We start from the raw sequence: 20,145 nt of genomic DNA, 5'->3' as shown, positions 1-20,145 counted from the left end.
TACTGCCAAAACCACAAATGCCTTTTTCATCACTTTATATTTTATTGATAATATATTATTATTTATTGAAAACCAACTCATATGGCCACCTTGGCCAAATTAGGATCCAACCTAAAATCACAAGGTAAACTAAGGCAACAAAATTAAAAATACACAGAACTTCTTTATAATAATCTGATAATATTACAAACTTCTCTCAATCACAACTTTTATCTTCTCATTTACATCTTACGATTTCTTATTTACAACTTTCATGTTCTAAATTACATTTTACGTTTCTTTACAACTTTCAAATTCTCAATTACACCATGAAAAGATGTAGTTTACAATAGGTAAGAATTACCAGATTAACAAAAAGAAATTGTATTTTAAAAGTAGAAGTGAATTTAAAGAAACAGTAAACTTTTACTGTACTAAAATGTAAATTTAAAACATTTAAAACTACTTAACTATTTAAAACTATGAAATTTTTACAATGATAAACTAGGATTGTTTCAAAGAAATGCAACTTAAATGGCTTTTTTCATCGAAAATATTATATCAAATAAAAACATTGCTTACATGTAGTGATAGAGAAAGTTTTTCTATAAATAGAATTGTTTTTTACATAGATGTTTCTTAATACTTTTATTCAAATTAAGTAAAAGTGAGCGACTTAAAATAGTGACCAAAAATACACTGACTGACCCTATGCATAATACGAATATATAAGAACTTAATGCACAAACCATAACTTTAACATAAATAATATAAAAATCAGGGATTCAGGTCAATTTAAAAACTAAAGTTTGCAGAATATATTAATACCCTGCAATTCTAAACCACCCCTCATCATCATCGCCATCGTCGTTATCATCATCTTAAAATTGATTTTACACAACAAACCTGAGGAAAAAGTCTCATTGAAGATTTTCTATAGCTTTAGTAACTGCAATATTCTATTTATAAATAATCTTATACTATATTACCTTGTTCGTAGAATATTTTAATTCTTATGTTAGTAGTGTTTAGTTAGTTTAGTTTTATTTTAGTTTTTCTCGGCGTATCGAGCAATAACATGAACAACATACACGAACAAATACAAATGCGAATCCAAGCAAAATAAAAATTTAATTGAAAAGTTTCCGACCGACATTTGCGGTCATTGTTTGTCAGCTTACTGTTACACGATTGGTCTAAACAAAAAATTACATAGTTAAATGACGTTGTTAAGCAACAGTTCTTCATTTGATTGTAATTCTTTATTTTAAATGCTGAATAATAGATTACTAAGATTTGAAAAAAATTTAATTTAGGTAAGTTATTTAAAATTGGCTATATCGCACAGTAGCGTTTCAAACATTAAAATAAATAGTTGTTCTATTCTGATTTTCTAATAGCCGTATATATGTTGTATTTAAATATTTAATAATATACGAGTATGAGACACGTTCGAATTCTCGTCACGTTCCATCAACAATAGTAAAAAGTTCCATCAATAACACCTCTTTCTAGGTGGACATGGAGTGTCTTTCCTGCGTGCGCTTTCCCAAAAGATATCGAGAGTACCGTAAAATGAGGTGACTTTAGCCAAATTTAAAATCTTTTTTTTTTCAAAACTTAATTATAAATGATTAATATGTTGATATAAATTGCATTAGATGTGCATGATGCCAAAGAAATAAATAATTAAAATAAAAAATAAAAAAATTATATCTTTGACCCTCTTTTTTTAATTTCAAAGGTGAGTCAAAGTCACCCCTATACTGGTGGTGACTTTGGCTACCTAAAAGGAAATTATAATTATTGATTAAAATTATTTATCATTCCATAGTTTACATATTCACAGATACATGGATATTAGGTGATATGTTGTTAAGGCAAAAAAATATTAAAAACAACAGCTTGAAACTAACTTGCAAATTTATTTAAGATATAAATCACAAAGAAACCTTATTAATATTTAAAACTCAAAAAACTATGCATCAATCATCAAACTATCAGTGCTAGAGTTATTCAATAGATTATCTGTAATTATTTGCTGTTCAAGATAGGATACCTTGGTTTTTTTTACAACAGTCATTTTTTTTCTTGTCTTATTTGTATTAATAGCTGTTTGCATATTAACTACATCAATTGATGACACTTTTTCCTGGGACAACGGAGACTTTATGTCGCTTTTTATTAGGGGGTATATGATCATCACCTCTAGCTTCAACTAAATGTTGTATGAAAGAATCACTGACAAAAGAACCGATTTCTACTGTGACATCTTTATTTGTAAATGTTCTTTTACAAAGTCTATCTAGCACCTGTTTTCGATCAAGTGGGTATAATCCAGTTTTTCTGAAGCCTGCCTTCATACTTTCACAACCAGGTTCTTTAGTTTTTTCATGAGACACTTAAGCAATGCTGGAAACTGGTCTTTTGGAAGGGAAGGAGCTTTACGTCCTTTGCCACTTTCCTTCCAAGTTGTTAATATTTTTCTCCACTGAGCTTTCATTGGTCAAAAATATGCAACATCCAATAGCTGCATTAAATGCGTGGAATTAGGAGGAAGTGCAATAAACTTGATATTGTTTTCTTCACACAAAGACAGTACATATGTATTTATATGTGACGACAAAGTGTCCCCAATTAGAACATGTTTTCCAGAAGTTTTTTTTAGTTCAGGTAACAATAAAGATTCAAACCAATCTGTAAAACAACTGGAGCCAAACTATCCACTCTTTGAGCAGTTATAACGTGCTCCTTTTGGTCCATTTTCTGTCCAAGTTGTCCACATCGAATCTGCTTTATATACATTATATGGAGAAAGGATATGCCCTTCTGCATTACCACAATACATCAAAGATGTAGCAGACTTAGTTGAATTAATTATCCTCTCAGGATATTTTGATCCTCGCTTTGTTAATACTAGTTTATTACCAGGGTCATCGGTTAAATTAGTTTCATTGTAATTCCAAATGTTTGATGGAGGAACCCCTGCCAGTTCAGGAGTGATGTTATCAAAAAAGTTATTAATAATAACAGTACCTACTTCTGCCCTCTTTCTTTTAATGTTACTTGCAAATCTAACACTTAACTGTTTATTTCTCTTAAGGAATGATTTTACCCATTCAACACCAGGCATATTTCCTGCAAATTGCCTAATAAACATTCCTTTACGGTCTGCATAAGACTTCACAATACTTCGTAAATCATAACAGTCAACTGGGAATCCAAAAGAAGACATAGTTATAACATAGTTTGCAAAAATTTCTTCTTCAATTTCACTAAATATTGTGCAACCGCCTGGTTTTTTATTATGTATACCTTTCAGTTTATTCTTTATTGTTGATAGAGGAATTTTAAAGGTCAAGCAAGCATCTGTTTGTGTTAAATTACCACTTCTAATTTCTTTTAAACATTTCGTTAATGTTTCCTGGGTGTATGGAATATAATCACGACTCCCAGCAACACGTTTATATGTTCTTGGCACGGTTTCTTTGATATAAATATGATTATTAATTATTATTTTGTCCTAAAAACAAAAATTAAAAATTAAACAAATAAAAATATATCTATAGACAACATTTTCTGAAAAATAAATCAAAAATATAATATTGAAAATCAAATAATTACATTTTTTCACTTAGGGTAAAGTCACCCCAAGTTGTGGCCAAAGCCATCCCATAAACTTAATTTTAATTAGAAGAGTTATAAATTTGGCAAATATTGTACAAAACTCATCTTATCTAAATTTACTATTAGTTATAACATCACAACCCACTCAAATATTAACAGCAGTTTCAGCCAACTCACAATTTTGCAGCATATAAATTTAACAATTTTTATAGACTAATAAACAAAGAAAAAATTATATCAATAGTTCAGCAAACTACAATTAATCTAAGTAATAAATAAACAGAATAACTTTACTTTTGTGATAAACCTAAATTTGGAAGTAGTCGCAGAAGTACAAAGTAGTTTTTAAAAGTTAAAACTTTTTTTTATAAATTAGCCAAAGTCACCTACCAGGCCTAAGTCAAATTTTACGGTAACTAAAAAATCACCAATTAACATCCTCGATCTCGAGTATGTTTTATGAATTCTACGCAAATATGAACGTGACGTGGGCCTTTTAAAACAGAGTTCTATATAACCGTTTTTAAAATGATATTATGAATATTATTATTAATAATATGAACAAAAAATACAACTATTGAGCTATACCTTGACTACTTGATCGGACGTAGAGTTAATAAACGCTAAATATTGCCAGTGTACGTTTGCCAGTGTAAGTTGTTTTTTTTAACAGGGTAATTCCGCATCAAATCACCCAAAATTTAGGAAATTTTGAACCATGGGTCCTCAAATTTTTTAAAAACTTCTTTGGCTGTTGCATCTTAAAAAGAAAAGTTGACACATAAAATTTCAGCTAAAAATGTTGAGCGGTTGACAAGATACTGCAATTTTAATATTGACCTGGTTTCCCAAAATGACCCGGTTTTCATAACATTCTGAAAAAACATTTTTCTTAAAAAAACATGGCAAAGTTATGAAAATAAACATATATAATGTTTTTTTGACGCTGAATTCAATAAATGCACTTAAAATGCTGAAATATAAAAGGAACATGCTTAAAAGTTAATAAAACAACTAGTTTCTATAAACCAACTTTGGGGCCCAATATCTCAAAACACCCCCGTCAAATTTTTTTTTTTTTTGCTGTTAATATTTTCAGCTGCTTATAATCTTACTAGGCACAAAAAATCTAACTGGAAAAACAACTGAAACATATGGAACTTTAATTTCAAAGATATATCAAATTTTCAATAAATTATTTTAAAAAACTTGCAAATAGAGTTCTGTAAAATAATAAATTTTGTTTATAGACTCCTTAAAAAAACAAAAACAACTTTATTATATTTAAGGAAGTCTTAATTATATGATAACTTAGTTATTTGATCTTGATAACTGAAAAAAACATTTTAATCAGTTTTTATATAAAAACAATTGTTTTTATATAAAAACTGATTAAGTGTAATATTGATCTGCATTTGTTTAAAAAAAATTTTGACAACTAAATTTTGTATAAATTTATAATAACTAGTTTATAAAAAGTTCAGTTATAGAACAGCATTTATTGGTGAAATTTTATTCAAATTTTAACAAATTAACAATTTGATATATATATAGATTGTATATATATATAAATATATCTATAAAGAAAGTTAACAATATCTATCAGTGTAAAAAGTTATACAATAGGGATTCTGAAAAGGTTTGAATTATTTCTATATTAAAAATTTTTTTCTTTTGAACTGAAAATTAAGTAGGAAAGAAGAATTCTCTTTTTTTTAGGAAATACATTCATACTAAGTAATTTATTATAAGATGTGTTCTATTGGCTTAATGACATCAGATGCATGCAAAGGCCAACAAGATGTTATTGAAACTTTAAGCAATGAAGAAAAAATAACTATATCATTACGCTGTAACATTGAACTATCAAACTTAATAATGTTATGTGAAAGACATACTACAAAATATTTGAAAATGTATCCTATATGGCAGAAAAAATGCTGTGATCCATTCCATAAACATACAAAGAAAATCACAAGTAAGTAGAAGTAGAATTTAAATATTTTAATATATACTTTTTTAATTTGTGTTTTCCAAAACATAAACAAAAGTTTTAAACAATTGTGCAGATAAGCTTTATACAATTCAATTACTTTTAGAAAATCTCGAAGTAGTTACAATAAATGAATCACAAATCATGGTGAGAAGTAGTTTAAATATTGCTCCTGGAAAGAAACTTTGCAAACCTTGTAAGTAAAAGATTGCCAGACAAGCAGATCTTAAGAAAGAGAAGCAAAGTCAGGGTGAACAAGATGAGGATTTTCTAATATCATCATTCAAATCAAAAAGACAGGAGATCAATGAAGAACTTGAAAATTTTAATATATCTAAAATCTCATTCAAAGTCATCAAAACATATACTCTCAGAAGGAAAGCAAAAAGTTGCGCGCATCAATGAAATGGTAAGTAACATTACTAGAAAATCTGAAAGTCAATTCAATGTTCCCTCAAAACTGTGTTATGAAACAAATAACATGAAAAATGAAGGCTGAGAACTTTGATGAAATTATGAGCTTGATAAAAAAAAAAGTTCTATGTTCTGACAAAAGGACTATTGTTCAACTTTTAACACTGACACCCCCAAGTTGGTCAATATTAGAAGTACAAAATAACTTTGCAGTTACAGAATACCAAGCAAAAATGGCTAGACAAATTTTTAATAATAAAGGATTGTTAGCTATCTCTCCGTTGTATAAAGGTAAAGCCTTACACAAAGAAATAGAAGATTCTGTTAAATTGTTTTATAACTCGAGTGATTTATGTAGAACTATGCCTGGAAAAAAAGATTATGTTAGCATTCAAAAGAACGTCCATAAACAAAAAAAACTGCTTTTGTCTAATTTAAAGGAACTATATGTATTATACAAAGAAAACAATCCAGATATACAAATAAGTTACTCAAAATTTGCTTCACTTAGACCAAAGTGGTGCATTTTGCCAGGTTCAAGCGGTACACATTCTATTTGCGTTTGTTCTTATCACCAAAATGCTAAATTGCTAGTAGATGCCTTAAATATTGGACTAAAGTATAAGGATTTACTTTCGAAAACTGTTTGTTCAGTAGAAAACAAAGAACGCATGCTTTCACTGTGTGATAATTGTCCTGGTAAAGAACCCCTTACCAAATACTTGTATGAGATTTTTGGAGAATACGAAGATGATTTTGAGATACACTACAAGCAATGCCAAACTACTGATCGTGCAACACTATTGAGTTTAACAGCAGATGTTCCAACATTTGTTGAACTATTAGTATCTTGCTTTGAAAAGCTACAAGCTCATTCTTTTATTGCCCGCTCTCAATCACAATACCTTAACCAACTAAAACAAAATATGGATCAATCAAACATTATCATTATTGGCGACTTTGCTGAAAATTATGCTTTTGTAGTCCAAGATGAAATACAAAGCTATCATTGGAACACCCAAAAATGTTCTTTACATCCATTAGTGATATACTATAAAGATGATAAAGGTGTACTGAAACATATTTCTTACTGTTTTATATCAGACGACATTACACATGATGTAACTTACGTGTACAAAATATTTCAACTAATCATACCAATATTAAAAATAAAATTTTTCAATATGTCCATATTACATTTATTCACTGATGGTTGCGCAGGACAGTACAAAAATTGTAAAAGCTTTTACAATCTATGCCAACTAGAGAGCAAATTTGCCTTTAAAGTTGAATGGAACTTTTTTGCCACGTCCCATGGAAAGTCACCATGCGATGGGATTGGTGGTACTGTAAAAAGATTACAGCACAAGAAAGTTTAAAACGACCATACAGAAACCGAATTCTCACTTCAGAAGCTATGTATGAATTTTGCATTGAGAAAATCAAGGTTGTTAACTTCATTTACATAAAGGGATTGGACTTACAATTGCAATGTGAAGAGCAAAAAGAAAGGTAAACTGGTGTAACAACTCTACCTGGTACTCGTAGCTTTCATCAATTTATTCATCTTGGAGATAACAGGGTTGGGGCAAAGAGGTGTAGTACGAATACTAATTATACAATAATCCACAATCTTAAAAAGAAACAAGATATATTTCAAATTGATACTGTTACTTTAGGAGGTTATGTAGCTGTAGTCTATGATGATAAGTGGTGGATCGGCATTGTAACTGAAACCAACCTAGAAGAAGTTGATGCTAAAGTTAAATTTCTTCACCCAAAAGGTCCATCAATCTATTTTAACTGGCCTGAAAGAGACGACTACTGTTTTATTCCCAACATATTGAAAAAACTATCTGTTCCACAAGCTTGCTCTAGTTCCGGTAGAAACTATGTGTTTGAAAATGCTGAAATAGAAGAAGTACAAGTAAAATGGGAAAAATATTGTGAACTATTACAAACACAGTCAAAATAACTTACATCTTCGATACCTTTGAAAATCTTGTTTATTCAAGTAACTTTTTAAATTACGATTAACTTATTTTCATTTTATTTACAAATATTGTTTGGGAATTTCTTGAAAAAGTAACACATCTTTGAAATTAAAGTTTTGTATGTTTCAGTTGTTTTTCCAGTTAGATTTTTTTTGCCTAGTAAGATTATAAGCAGCTGAAAATATTACCAGCAAAAAAAAAAATTTGACGGGGGTGTTTTGAGATATTGGGCCCCAAAGTTGGTTTATAGAAACTAGTTGTTTTATTAACTTTTAAGCATGTTCCTTTTATATTTCAGCATTTTAAGTGCATTTATTGAATTCAGCGTCAAAAAAACATTATATATGTTTATTTTCATAACTTTGCCATGTTTTTTTAAGAAAAATGTTTTTTCAGAATGTTATGAAAACCGGGTCATTTTGGGAAACCAGGTCAATATTAAAATTGCAGTATCTTGTCAACCGCTCAACATTTTTAGCTGAAGTTTTGCATGCAATATTTTTTTATAGTTAGGAATAATGTGTCAAAGTATAACACAAAAAGAAGACACATGGTTCAATGGACTGGGTGATTTGATGTGGAATTACCCAACAACATTTTCTGCAGCTTTTTTTTCTACTTTTGGACCCTAAATTATGTCTTCGAAAACTGGACATGGCGTTATTACGTTAAGAAGTATGAGTAATAAATAATTAAAGAAGTGCACAGTGGGACAAAATCAAGTTTTTTGTGCCAAAATTATTTTCGTAGTTTTTTTAAGCTATATTTATATATAAAATGCATAAATGAAGTAATAAACATGTAATTATATAATATTAAAAAAAATATTAAAAAATTAATTACTTTGGTGAAAAGTATGAAATATTTTTAATGGACAAGACAACTTTTATCAGTGTAAACATTAAAAATATTACTTTTCAATGCATGTATTTGTCATAAAATACCTTTTTTAGATTTATATTTACAGAACTTATATATTATAACAGTAATGAAAGATTTTGTAGGTATTCTTTGTGTACAAAACATCTTTTTTACATGTTCAGTATTTCTCATCAACTGACCATTAACCGAAGACCAATGTTTTGTTATAACTTTTTTTATTGCAAAAAGTAGCAAAATATTTATGACGCATGGCTATTTACATACATTTAGCATGAGATTTGCATAATTGAATGTTTGGAGGATAGTGGAGGATGGTTTGTGTGATACCTAATAGCAAAGGTTAGTAGGAAAAAAAATATCAAAAACTGTCTGTTTTCGATGCATAAAAACTAATGATTACACGTGCGTTAAATTGTTTTTAAAAGTCTGAGCGAAAAAAACATTGTTAGTTAAAATAATATATTTTAAAATGAAAGTCAATAAAGTTAATTTAAAATAATTGTAGCGTAAGAAAGTTGATAAACAAAAAATGGAAAATAACGTTTTGGAACACATGCCAAATTACCGTGTAAATTAACCGCATAAAATAACTTTTAAGTTAATATTAATGTTTTTTTAACTAGATTTTCCTCTAATGAGCATGTCTTCACCATTATGACAAATTTTCATCGCGCAATGCCGACATTGATTTTTAGGTATTTTGGCACACTCTGTCCCACTGTGAAGTGATTGAATTTTTATTGGTAAAAACAAAATTAATAATTACACGCCTAACTAATTTAACTGTCTGTTCACTTATCATTGTTACGTTAAAAAAAGGTCCTCAAAACGAAAATTTACCGGACTGAATTGTGTCAAAAACTCGACTAGCCGACTAAATTCGTAAAAAACCCACAGTAACTTGAAAATCACCTTCGTTGGGGGATGTAACACCCCCATACACCCGCAAAATCGCCTCTGGGTTTCTTCCATTCATAAAAGCTTATTAATATAAAGAAAAAATGTTTTTCTTTTTAAGTTTATTTTATTTCTTCATCACTTGTGAATTCGTAAAAAAACCCAGTCTTAATGTTTGCATTGAAAACAAGCTCAATAAAAAAAGATATTAGCTGTTATATTTAGGTACCTAAAAAATGTATCCTTAGGAACGACTTTAGCAACAACATTTTGAGTCAGTTTTAGGTGAATAACTCGTCAAATATTTTTTTCATTGGTAAAAATTGATGTGAATTTATAATCTCGTTTTGATTATACGCAGGTTAAAGTTGTAAGTTGTAAAAAAAGCCTGTTGTTCCTAAATGTAAACAGTTCTGTCAACTTCAGAACTTTTTGGATATTTGTTTATATTGCAAACCCATTTGTATTGGTACCAAACCAATTGCATTTAAAATTATGGCTAAGGTTATGGTTAACTCATCTGTTATTGAATTTAATGAAGGTCCTAATGGAATCCTCTCTGTACTAAATAAATTTTAACTAACAGGATATAATACGTCTATGAAACTTATTGAAAAGAAGAAAGAAAAATAAAGCGGTCTCTTAAAAAGTCCACAGAACGTGTCAAAAAGAAAATAAAACAACTAAAAACAATTAAAAAGGGTAACTTAGACAAAGAGAAAAACTCCAAATATATTCTTGGAGGGTTTTGATATGTTTTTTTGAACCTTTTATATAATTTTATTCTTTTGTTTATATATTTGTTGTTTCCTCAAAATAAAGTTTTTCTTAATACAAATCTTTAAAACACGATAACTTTAAACTCGTTTAAGCTTTTGATCAATTTTCTTTTCTTTTTTTTTTTGATTTTTCACATAACTAAAAAGGATCCGGATGAGAGAGGAATATTTAAAATAAATTAAGAAAATACCTTTTTGTGAGACTAATGCTGGCCATTCCTCCACCAATTTTTGTATGTTTGTTTCAAATGTTGTAACTTTTTATATATTGTAAAGATTAAAAAAAAGCTTCTCTCATCCAGATTAATATACATCAATGAGAATACTCAACAATTTTCAGCATGATATGATAAATATTTTGATTGCTAGCTTGTCACAAAAGTTGCTAGTTTTTTCATTCATTTTTTAAATAATTGGGTAATCGAGACTTTTTTTTAATGATTTTTGAAATGAGTTGATTTTTGAAAATAGTTTATAGAACCACATTTTTGGAGAAAAAATCAAATCAAAAACTTTTTGCTATCAAAAGTTAGTCTTTTCTATGGAGGATCATCTCAATCAAAAAAACATACAGAAAAAAATTGGAAATCTGAACTTAGCAGATCGAATAATTGAATGATGATTTGTTAAGGCCTTGGGGGTACATTTATTTAATCTTTTAAAAAATTTTTAAAAAGTTAGAATTCAGAATTTTTCAGCACATGGTATGATGAACACATGAAATGATGAACACATGGGAAAGTTAGAATTCAGAGTTTTTCAACAAATGTATAATTGTATACAGGCTATAAAGGAAAAACACACTGTGAACTTGTAAACAAACTGACAAAAATAAAATTAAAAAGAGTCAACCTGCTATCTAGTAACTTGCAGTAGTATTGGGTTGATTAGCACACTTACAGGCGGCAAAGTTTAAAATGATTCAGTTACCCAATTCAAAAAAATAAAAAAAATGAGTTCAGTTACCTTCAGTTCATCAAAATAAAAAAAGATTTTATTGAGGGTCTCATGTGCTTTCGTGCTTGTGTGCCCAGGTAAAATGTACTTAGTGCTTCAGATAAACTGTACCCCATATTTCTTCACAAACAGCTTGATTATGATTGCAGACAATGCATTGTCTGGGTGATAATGAATTTAATCATAAACAAGCTGTATAAGGTGAAATTCACCATTCACTGACAATTTTATGAAGTTTAAATTTATTTAACATTCATTTATTTAAAATTAATCAAAACTAAAAGTTTAGATAGCAAAATAAGTTTTTAATGCTGATAAAATTAAATTAGTTGAGCTAGTATATTTGTTTGCAACATGTTTGATTGCAACATGTTTGATTGCAACATGTTTGATTGCAACATGTTTGATTGCAACATGTTTGATTGCAACATGTTTGATTGCAACATGTTTGATTGCAACATGTTTGTTTGCAAAATGTTTGATTGCAACATGTTTGTTTGCAACATGTTTGTTTGCAACATGTTTGTTTGCAATATGTTTGTTTGCAACATGTTTGTTTGCAACATATTTTTTTTGCAACATATTGTTTGCAACATGTTTGATTCGGGATTCGAAAAAGTAACCTAACGTGATAGTAGTAAGAAAAATAAATACGGAAACGGTCTTCGCAGAGGCTGCTTTTAAAAGTGTATTGGCAATCACTTTCTACTTTATGAGGTATACAACAACTTTATAAAAACAGTTTTAACAACTTCAATTTCTTAGTTTATATTGCCAAAATAGATGAACATGTGTACTTTTACCTAATGACCATCATAAAACTGGAGTTAAAATTGTAACTTAATCCTAGTGTTTTTTTCCATTTAAATAGTTTAAAATGGTGGTCGATCAAAACTGTCTGACTTCAACAGTTCAAAATAGATTTCAAAATAATACGCCAAATAATGAGAATTTTAGTTTATTCAGACCAGAATTTTATGCAAAGTCCAATTAAATTTTAGAATCTCCAGAACTCCGGATCCGGGGGAGAAAAATAGGAACTCCTTGGACTCTGGACTCCAGACTCCTAATTTTTAACTTTTTATTTGTTTTATAACTTTTTTGAGTCAAATAACCAGAATTTTTAGAGATGAAATAGTCCCTAAAATGCTAGAGTATAAAGTTTCAATAATGGTTTAAAAAATTATAATTTATTATTGATTTCATTTCTTTTTGTTGTTGTTGTTGTTTATTAAAATGTTAAGACACAAATACAAATATACAAGAGAAAAATTACAAGTGAAGATATCGTAAAAATAAATAAATAAAAAATAAAAAAAGAACGCGGATACTCAAAAAGACCATTAGGTCTTGTCACAGAGAACCGCTGATGAAGAACTTGAAACTTAAAATTTACACAAAGTACAAATGTCGTTATACAATTTCTTTGCTCAAAAAAAAAACTATATTTTTTAGGTTCAAGGTATTTCTACAAATACTCTTTAGATAACGGTTTTTTTTTACTTCATGCTAACATGCGGTAGTGGTGTAGTAGTAGAGCGCTCGCCTTGTATGTTAAAAGTTCCGAGTTCGATTACAACGCTTAACTTCTTTTTACGCGGATCGACTCTTTCTGATTTTATAGGCTACCCAAAATTAATTATTAAATAACCCACAAAAAATAGTTATTAAAATCGTTATTATAAAAACTTATAAATTAAAACTGTATTTAAATCAAAATATGGTAATGCGTTTTTATTAAATATAATGATAAGTTAAACTCAAAAAATATTACGAATTTTATTCTAACAAATTGCTCAGACTAAGTACAGGCGAATAGCGTTTTCATTAAACAAATAGCGAATAGCTACTAGTAATTTGTTGAACTTCGTTTACAAGGTTTAACAAACGTTTGCTTTTCGACTTCATTTGACTTCGATTGGAGAAGTTAAACGAACTTCGCCGGTGCTTAGCTCAGAAACATTTAATTGACGTCAATTGCTACACTTATGATGGTACTTTCTAACTGTGTTTAAAAAACCTAAGTTTAAACTTCCTAACTGTGTTCAAAAAGCCTATAAGAGACTTACATGACTAAATAGCTAATAAGAAGACTTATATGACTTAAAAATATGACTTTCGTATTTTTTTTATTAGTAAAACCATATCTATTAGTTTAAACAATATCATTAGGAAAACGCATTACAAAAATACTTTCTTTAAATTTGGCATCAACACAGGTTTGAGGGAGTTAATATTTGTGCGTAAGTATCTGCATTTGTATCAGTGTACACCAAAGGTTCTGTACACCGCATACGCTGTGATTCGCCTCTTATATTCTTTAAAAGAAATGTCTTTTAAATATATGTTAAAGGTGGTATATGCCATAAACATGCTCACATTTATGAATAATTTATATGTCAGAGGGCTTGCCATACGCAGTGTTGTTCAAAATGTTCATGCTTTTCCTGGTTTAAAGTTACGTAACTGTTGGTTAAACAGTTTTAAATTAATAGACTTATAGAAATTAATAAGGTTTCGTTAGAAAACGTTTATATGCGAATATAAAACTAAAAAAATTCCGGAGTCCCAAAAATTTTTATTCAGGTGGGACTCCGGACTGAGGGTAAAACAGGGACTCCTATACGTTGGATTCCGACTTCGCATTCCTGATTCATACGCTCACTCTATGCACTACTGCAAATATAGCTAGCAGCTACTTTAAATACTTTTACGTCGGGCAGTTTTCAGAAAATGACATTAGTAAAAATATCTGAAATTTTATTATTAAACCCAAAATAAAAATCTAAACTATTTAATCATTTAATTTATATTTTTAAAATATAAGAAAACTTCTTTTTAAATACAAATGGATAAAATAATGGTTCAAAAATGGATACTTTTAGAAAAAGTTCTGAAAAAATAAAATAAATAATTAAATAAAAATAAGCTTTTCTTCCAAGTTTCTGACATAATGACATTGATAAACATCAAGTTTCTGACATACCGACATTGATAAGTTTCTAACATAACGACATTGATAATTTTCTGACATAAAGACAACCAAGCCTGCCTTCATAATTAATTTCATGGGTGAAATATTTTATCCTGGAGATCAAGTAGGTCGCTCGCAGGAATCAAATATCTCTCAGGGACATGTCTATGTCCATTGGACACGATTCACGTAAGTAAACTACAAGAACTGATCTACTTTATTTGTTCAACAAAATCAAATAACTGTTAAGTGAACAGCCAATGGAAAGAGATGTACCAAATTACAAACCTTGTTTAAAAACTAAGAAAATTACTGTAGTCATTTTTTTTTTGTTTTTTAAAGGTTGCAATTTGGTACATCTACTTCCGCTGTGAAAAGAATTTAATAACATGAAAATTATTTTATAATGTAAAAATTAAAACCTTTAGGAGCACAAATAGGGGAGAGGTGGGATGGCTAGTTTCTCTTTTAGTTTTCATAAATTATTTCACATCATGATATATTACGGGTTATTTTTATATTATAATTTTAAATGTCAAACCTTTATCGTAAATTAGAAGGCTTTTGTAAATACTATTAGAAAATTAATTAACAACAAATTCAACCATTTTGTAAAAAAGCTTCGTCGTTGAAAAAAACAAGCTAAAAAGAATTATTCCTTTTTTTTTTTCTTTGTGAATATTTTAATATATTGAGTATATTAATATGTACCTTACTTTTTGTTATATAGAAAGACATATTTCGCAATAAACCGACTTACAGTATTATATGTATCTTTTTAATTTATTTGCATTTTTTTTTATTTAATATTTTTTTCTACTTTATAATGTTTTTTAAAATACAATATGAGTTTATGAATTGGATTTAAAATGATATTTTTATTGGCAATACCCATTATGGTCACTAATTAAAACTTAAATATACCATTACTTATTACTAACTGCTTTTAGATTTAAATATAACACAACTTATTAGTATTAGTTTTAGATTAACATTACCTGCCTAAATATACCATTACTTATCAGTAACTGTTTATGACGTAAATTTAATTTTTTTGATATCTTTAAGACATCTTGAGTAGGGCGTCTTTATGTAGTTTAGTGTAAATTATCTTTTCGATAGACAACAGTGATTGTAACGCCATTTAGTTGTTTTAATGATATTTAAGACAGCTAAATGACGTGAATGGCAAACATTTTAAACAACAAACCAGTAAATATTTGACGTTTTTCAACTAAAAGATGTCAAATGTTTGCTGGTTCGCCGATTGCACTTTTTAAAGACATCTTTATTACGAATTTTAATCGAATCTTGAAAAAAGGTCTTTTTATTTTTTAGGGAATGTTCTACAAATAATAAAAGTTTATTTTATTATATGGTAAAATAATAGACTTTTTGTTAGTTGTTTCAATAAATATATAGGGGAGACGGGGGCAAGTTGACTTGGTTTTTACTCTATAGGCTCTGTAGCCCTAACGGTACATTTTTTTGGAAATATTAAAGTGTAGTCCCCCAAAGAGTATGAATTTGGGTAACTTTTAAAAGTTACATTCATTTACAAAAAAAAATTCTTGGGGCCTTCCCGGGCTTTCAAAAAAAAAATTGCGCCAACTTACCCCACCACGGGGTAAGTTGCTTATACTCAAGGGGTAAGTTGACTCACAATAATAAAAATTATATTTGTGGCGATTGGAACAATTACGCGTAAAACCCAGCGGATACTTAGCAAGTCGAAGCTGGCCAAGGTCGGAAGACCATTACAAATAATTGCTTGTAATGAAAGCGCCCAAATTATAAGGCGACATCTTTCGGGATCGAGACTTAGAAATTTGCGGTGAATACCTGAAGTAGCTGGGATGTTGCACAAGCTCGAAGTGCAACTTGCTGCACGTATGACGGTTGAGCAATTAGCCCGATGAGTGCATGTCAAGACGGTAGGGAGTATGATCAGTGGAGCTGTCTTTCCAAAACGACTTACGCGGATTCGCGTGCGGTGGATACAACACCTGGTATAACATGTGAAGGGTTTCATCTAGTACAGGGATTTGCCATCCATGGGAGCGAATTAATTAGTTGGAGGTAATCCGACGCCGCTGTTGAGTCTGATTTTAAACCGCCCGTCAACTCTTGGTTATCGTCTTCAGCAAGCCTTGGACTGCCTAGCGCCGGCCAACAGTTTGCTGACGACCAACATGATGATTTGCAAGAGAAACCCACGCTTTGTCACTTATGTGAGGATAATATCTCTTGTCCATACGATCCTTTGAAGGGGACAGCGCGTAGAGCTTGCTCCGCGCTGGCACCTTTAGTCTTTAATACTTGTTTTGATGTTAAGGACGAAAAAGGTAGTATGGTTGCAAAGCTGAAACCTAAAGTTTAAGGTCCTATTTATATGTATTCCAATAATATTTTAACCCCCCCCCCCCAACTCTTTTTTTTTTTAAATTTTTTATCAATATTATCAAACTTTTGGGTCAAGTCATTAGCAAAAGAGTAATTATAAATAAGTCATTAACATAAGCAAAAGAGTAATTATTATTAAAAAGTATATAATTAAAAAGTATAATATAATTAAAAAATGAAAAAAAGTGAAAACAAAACAGTGTTCCCAATTTATGGTTATACAATAAGAATTAAAACGTATATTGTTTTATAATATGAATATTTTCAACTAATTAAGTTTCAAAACAGCTAGCAGCAATTATTGCAAATGAAAAACAAAGAGTTTCCGATTATGCATGACTCATGAGCCCAAAGGTGACATTGAATGCATTGAACCCAGACTTCTTCTGGTTTACTTTTAGAAAACATTCCAACACAATTCAAATAAAAACACTCCTTTTCTACAGAGCTATTTGGACGATTCAAACTTTTTCCTATTAAGTGTATACTTCCTTTACTAGTTGATCTTTTACTCATCTTATCATTATCTTTATTTAACTTTTTTTATTTGTTTTCTCTCTTCAATTGCTAACTTTTTCTTTTTAGCTAATTCTTTTTCTATTTTAAAACATTCATATTTGGTGAATCTGTAAGAATTGATGTGGTTATATTTCATTTATTAACTCTAACTTTTTCATGGTATTGCTTTTTTCAATGGTCTTAAATCTTCAGGCGATAGAACTACAGTTGACTCTGTAGATGCATTGTACATCATTATTGCTTGAATATCATTATGTGGTTTTGTATCTTTTGAGCAACCAGCTTCTAACATGTCATTCTCTGATATTGTAAAGTCAACATCAGTTAAACTACTTATATTTAGCCCTGTAGTTTCCACAGCACAGTCTTGTTTCGGAGATGGTCTATCTGTGGTATAGCCTGGCATCGTGTTCACTAAAAATGTTAACATTTAGTGGGAAAATTCCTGTTTTTGCAAAACCAGCCTTGATATATTAGGGGTACATGCTAATGAAAATGAGTTACCACAATACCTGGTATACTGTAAATAGACATTGTGGAACCAGGGTGTATTGTCATCCATGCATCGCAAACTGTGTTAGTGTATTTTTTAAAAGGTCCGAATACACTTCGATCTAGAGGTTGAAGTTTGTGGCTGCAATGAGGAGGAAATGAAAAAACTGATACCCCATTTTCTTTAAAGTAATCAAAAGCCTCTACTGAAAGATGAGAGTCATGATTGTCTAATAGCAACAAAATGGGTTGCTCTTTTGTACTTCTAGCATATTTGACAAAATGATAGGAAAACTGCAAAAATTGAACTTCGGTCATCCAACCAGATGGGTTTGCAGCGCCTGCACTTCCATTAGGAGCACCATTTAAAAAATAGCTTTTAAATTTCACACGAGGAAATATGAAAAATGGAGGAATTGAATTTCCACTTGTAGAAACAGCAACTGCCACAGTTACTAAATTGCCTCTCTCAGCGGAAGTAACACTTCTAATTTTTTTAAAACCTTTTCTTGCTACGATATGATCTGGAGTTTGAACTGTGGTAATGCCAGTTTCATCCATATTCCAAATATCTCCACTTTCTAACTTTAAACGATTAAGAACAATTTGTAAATTGTTGTAAAACTTTTGAACATTTGTTGGATTAAAACTGGAAACACATGCTTGACTTGTTGCCTCAGGTTTTCTTATTGACAGTTTTTTGTACCTTTTGAGGTAAGCACTGAACCAGTCCTCTCCAGCTGCTTCATTTGCACTCCAATTATGAGGTATTTTTATGCTATTTGCTTTTCCATACTGATAAGCTAGTTTCCTCACTTCCTTAGGAGAAAGCCCATAATAAATATCAGAAGCTTTAGTGACATATTTTTCTAATAAATCTTCTTGTAAATCAGTAAAGACCTAAATGAACAATACCAATATTAAAATAAATAACACTATATATATGCAAACACACACAGACACAAAACACAGTTACAAAAAATAACTGCTATGTTCTTTAACACACACTAACACACAGTTATAAAATATAACTTATATGTTCTTTAAGACCATTGAGCACTCTATTTGTAAATAAAAACACTAACATAATATTTATATATAATATATACATATATATATATATATATATATATATATATATATATATATATATATATATATATATATATATATATATATATATATATATATATTTATATATATATATATATATAATATATATACATATATTATATATATATATTATATATACATATATTATATATAAAATATTATATATATATACATATATATATATATATATATATATATATATATATATATATATATATATATATATATATATATATATATATATATATATATATATATATATATATATATACAGAATAGATAATGTATTATTATGGTATAATAATAATAATTCAAATACTCTTGTGCGTTTAAGAGTGCTCAATATTATTAAATAATAGAGCAATATTTATTTATTTATTTAAAATGAATAAAAACAACTTTTGATGGAACTCTGAGTTTCATGCCCTTCGGCAATCATCAGCCATTGTGTATTTCGTCACTTGAAAACCGTTTTAAAAAAATACAAATTAAAATTACGTTGGAACGAGTTCTGACGTTACAAAAACAAAACAAAACAAAAACCAAAAGACGTCAATGGTATTTAGTCCCCGGTGTCAAATAAGGATAGTAAAAATTTCTTTGAATGCCGGTGTCATGAAATAAATTAACCCCATAATAAATTAACTCCCGTTGCGTAAAAAATTACCCGGGGAGTTAATCTATTTCGAAATAGATTAACTCCTATTGAAATAAATTAACCCCTGTCGGCGAAACAAATTAACTCCCCATAATATATTAACTCCCTTGGAACAACTTATACGAATTACAAAAAAAGTTTTAACTTGATGTTTTCCAAGTGTGTTGTTTTTAAATCTGTTAATTAGTTATTGATATGGATATAAATTATATTTCTGCGATTATAATATCATATATTAATAGTGGCAATATATATATATATATATATATATATATATATATATATATATATATATATATATATATATATTTAATTTTATTTTTAGGTGCCCCAACGGTCTTGTCACAGAGCACCGCGGAAGTGCATTTAACCGGGAAGTTCACGCCTCCTTCCTTACCGTGACGCGAAAATTTGTGCAGAGCTCGTTTCGAACCTGGATATATATATATATATATATATATATA

At 29.2% G+C, this 20,145-nt stretch overlaps 3 protein-coding genes across 6 annotated transcripts in view; 1 reads left to right on the top strand and 2 right to left on the bottom strand.

The window, feature by feature from the left end:
- The window catches only part of LOC101234500 (uncharacterized), a 46,649-nt gene extending 42,430 nt beyond the window's left edge, over positions 1-4,219 (bottom strand). For 2 of the 4 annotated variants that reach the window (XM_065801516.1, XM_065801519.1), the window contains exon 1: positions 969-1,100. The gene's annotated coding sequence lies outside the window, so the exon portion shown is untranslated. Of the gene's footprint in view, positions 1-807; positions 832-968; positions 1,101-4,194 lie in introns of those variants that run through there. The other 2 variants (XM_065801517.1, XM_065801518.1) reach the window with 2 other exon arrangements.
- A 1,139-nt stretch (positions 4,220-5,358) lies between these two features.
- LOC124806627 (ARL14 effector protein-like) lies at positions 5,359-5,803 on the top strand. The gene is made up of 2 exons (XM_065802074.1): positions 5,359-5,584; positions 5,706-5,803. The coding sequence occupies exons 1-2, from the start codon at positions 5,359-5,361 to the stop codon at positions 5,801-5,803; spliced, it is 324 nt and encodes a 107-aa protein (XP_065658146.1).
- Positions 5,804-17,013: 11,210 nt separating this feature from the next.
- On the bottom strand, positions 17,014-19,495 carry LOC136082378 (uncharacterized). Its single transcript, XM_065801515.1, has 2 exons — positions 19,423-19,495; positions 17,014-18,810 (listed from the first exon to the last, which is right to left on the bottom strand). The coding sequence occupies exons 1-2, from the start codon at positions 19,444-19,446 to the stop codon at positions 17,905-17,907; spliced, it is 930 nt and encodes a 309-aa protein (XP_065657587.1). The 5' UTR covers positions 19,447-19,495; the 3' UTR covers positions 17,014-17,904.
- Between the last annotated feature and the right edge of the window lie 650 nt (positions 19,496-20,145).

This window comes from Hydra vulgaris, chromosome 07 (genome assembly GCF_038396675.1).
Source record: "Hydra vulgaris chromosome 07, alternate assembly HydraT2T_AEP".
NCBI lineage: Eukaryota > Metazoa > Cnidaria > Hydrozoa > Anthoathecata > Hydridae > Hydra > Hydra vulgaris.
The sequence above is the reverse complement of the archived record's forward strand: the minus strand, read 5'-3'. Positions and strand labels throughout refer to the sequence as shown.

What these genes read in the sequence shown, in the direction of transcription:
- LOC124806627 (XM_065802074.1), top strand. Translation starts at nt 5,359, where the DNA reads ATGTGTTCTATTGGCTTAATGACATCAGATGCATGCAAAGGCCAACAA. An exon ending in ACATACAAAGAAAATCACAA is followed by an intron (nt 5,585 to 5,705) that starts GTAAGTAGAAGT and finishes AATTACTTTTAG; the next exon opens with AAAATCTCGAAGTAGTTACA.
- LOC136082378 (XM_065801515.1), bottom strand. Translation starts at nt 19,446, where the DNA reads ATGAAACTCAGAGTTCCATCAAAA. An exon ending in AACTCAGAGTTCCATCAAAA is followed by an intron (nt 18,811 to 19,422) that starts GTTGTTTTTATT and finishes TTGTTCATTTAG; the next exon opens with GTCTTTACTGATTTACAAGA.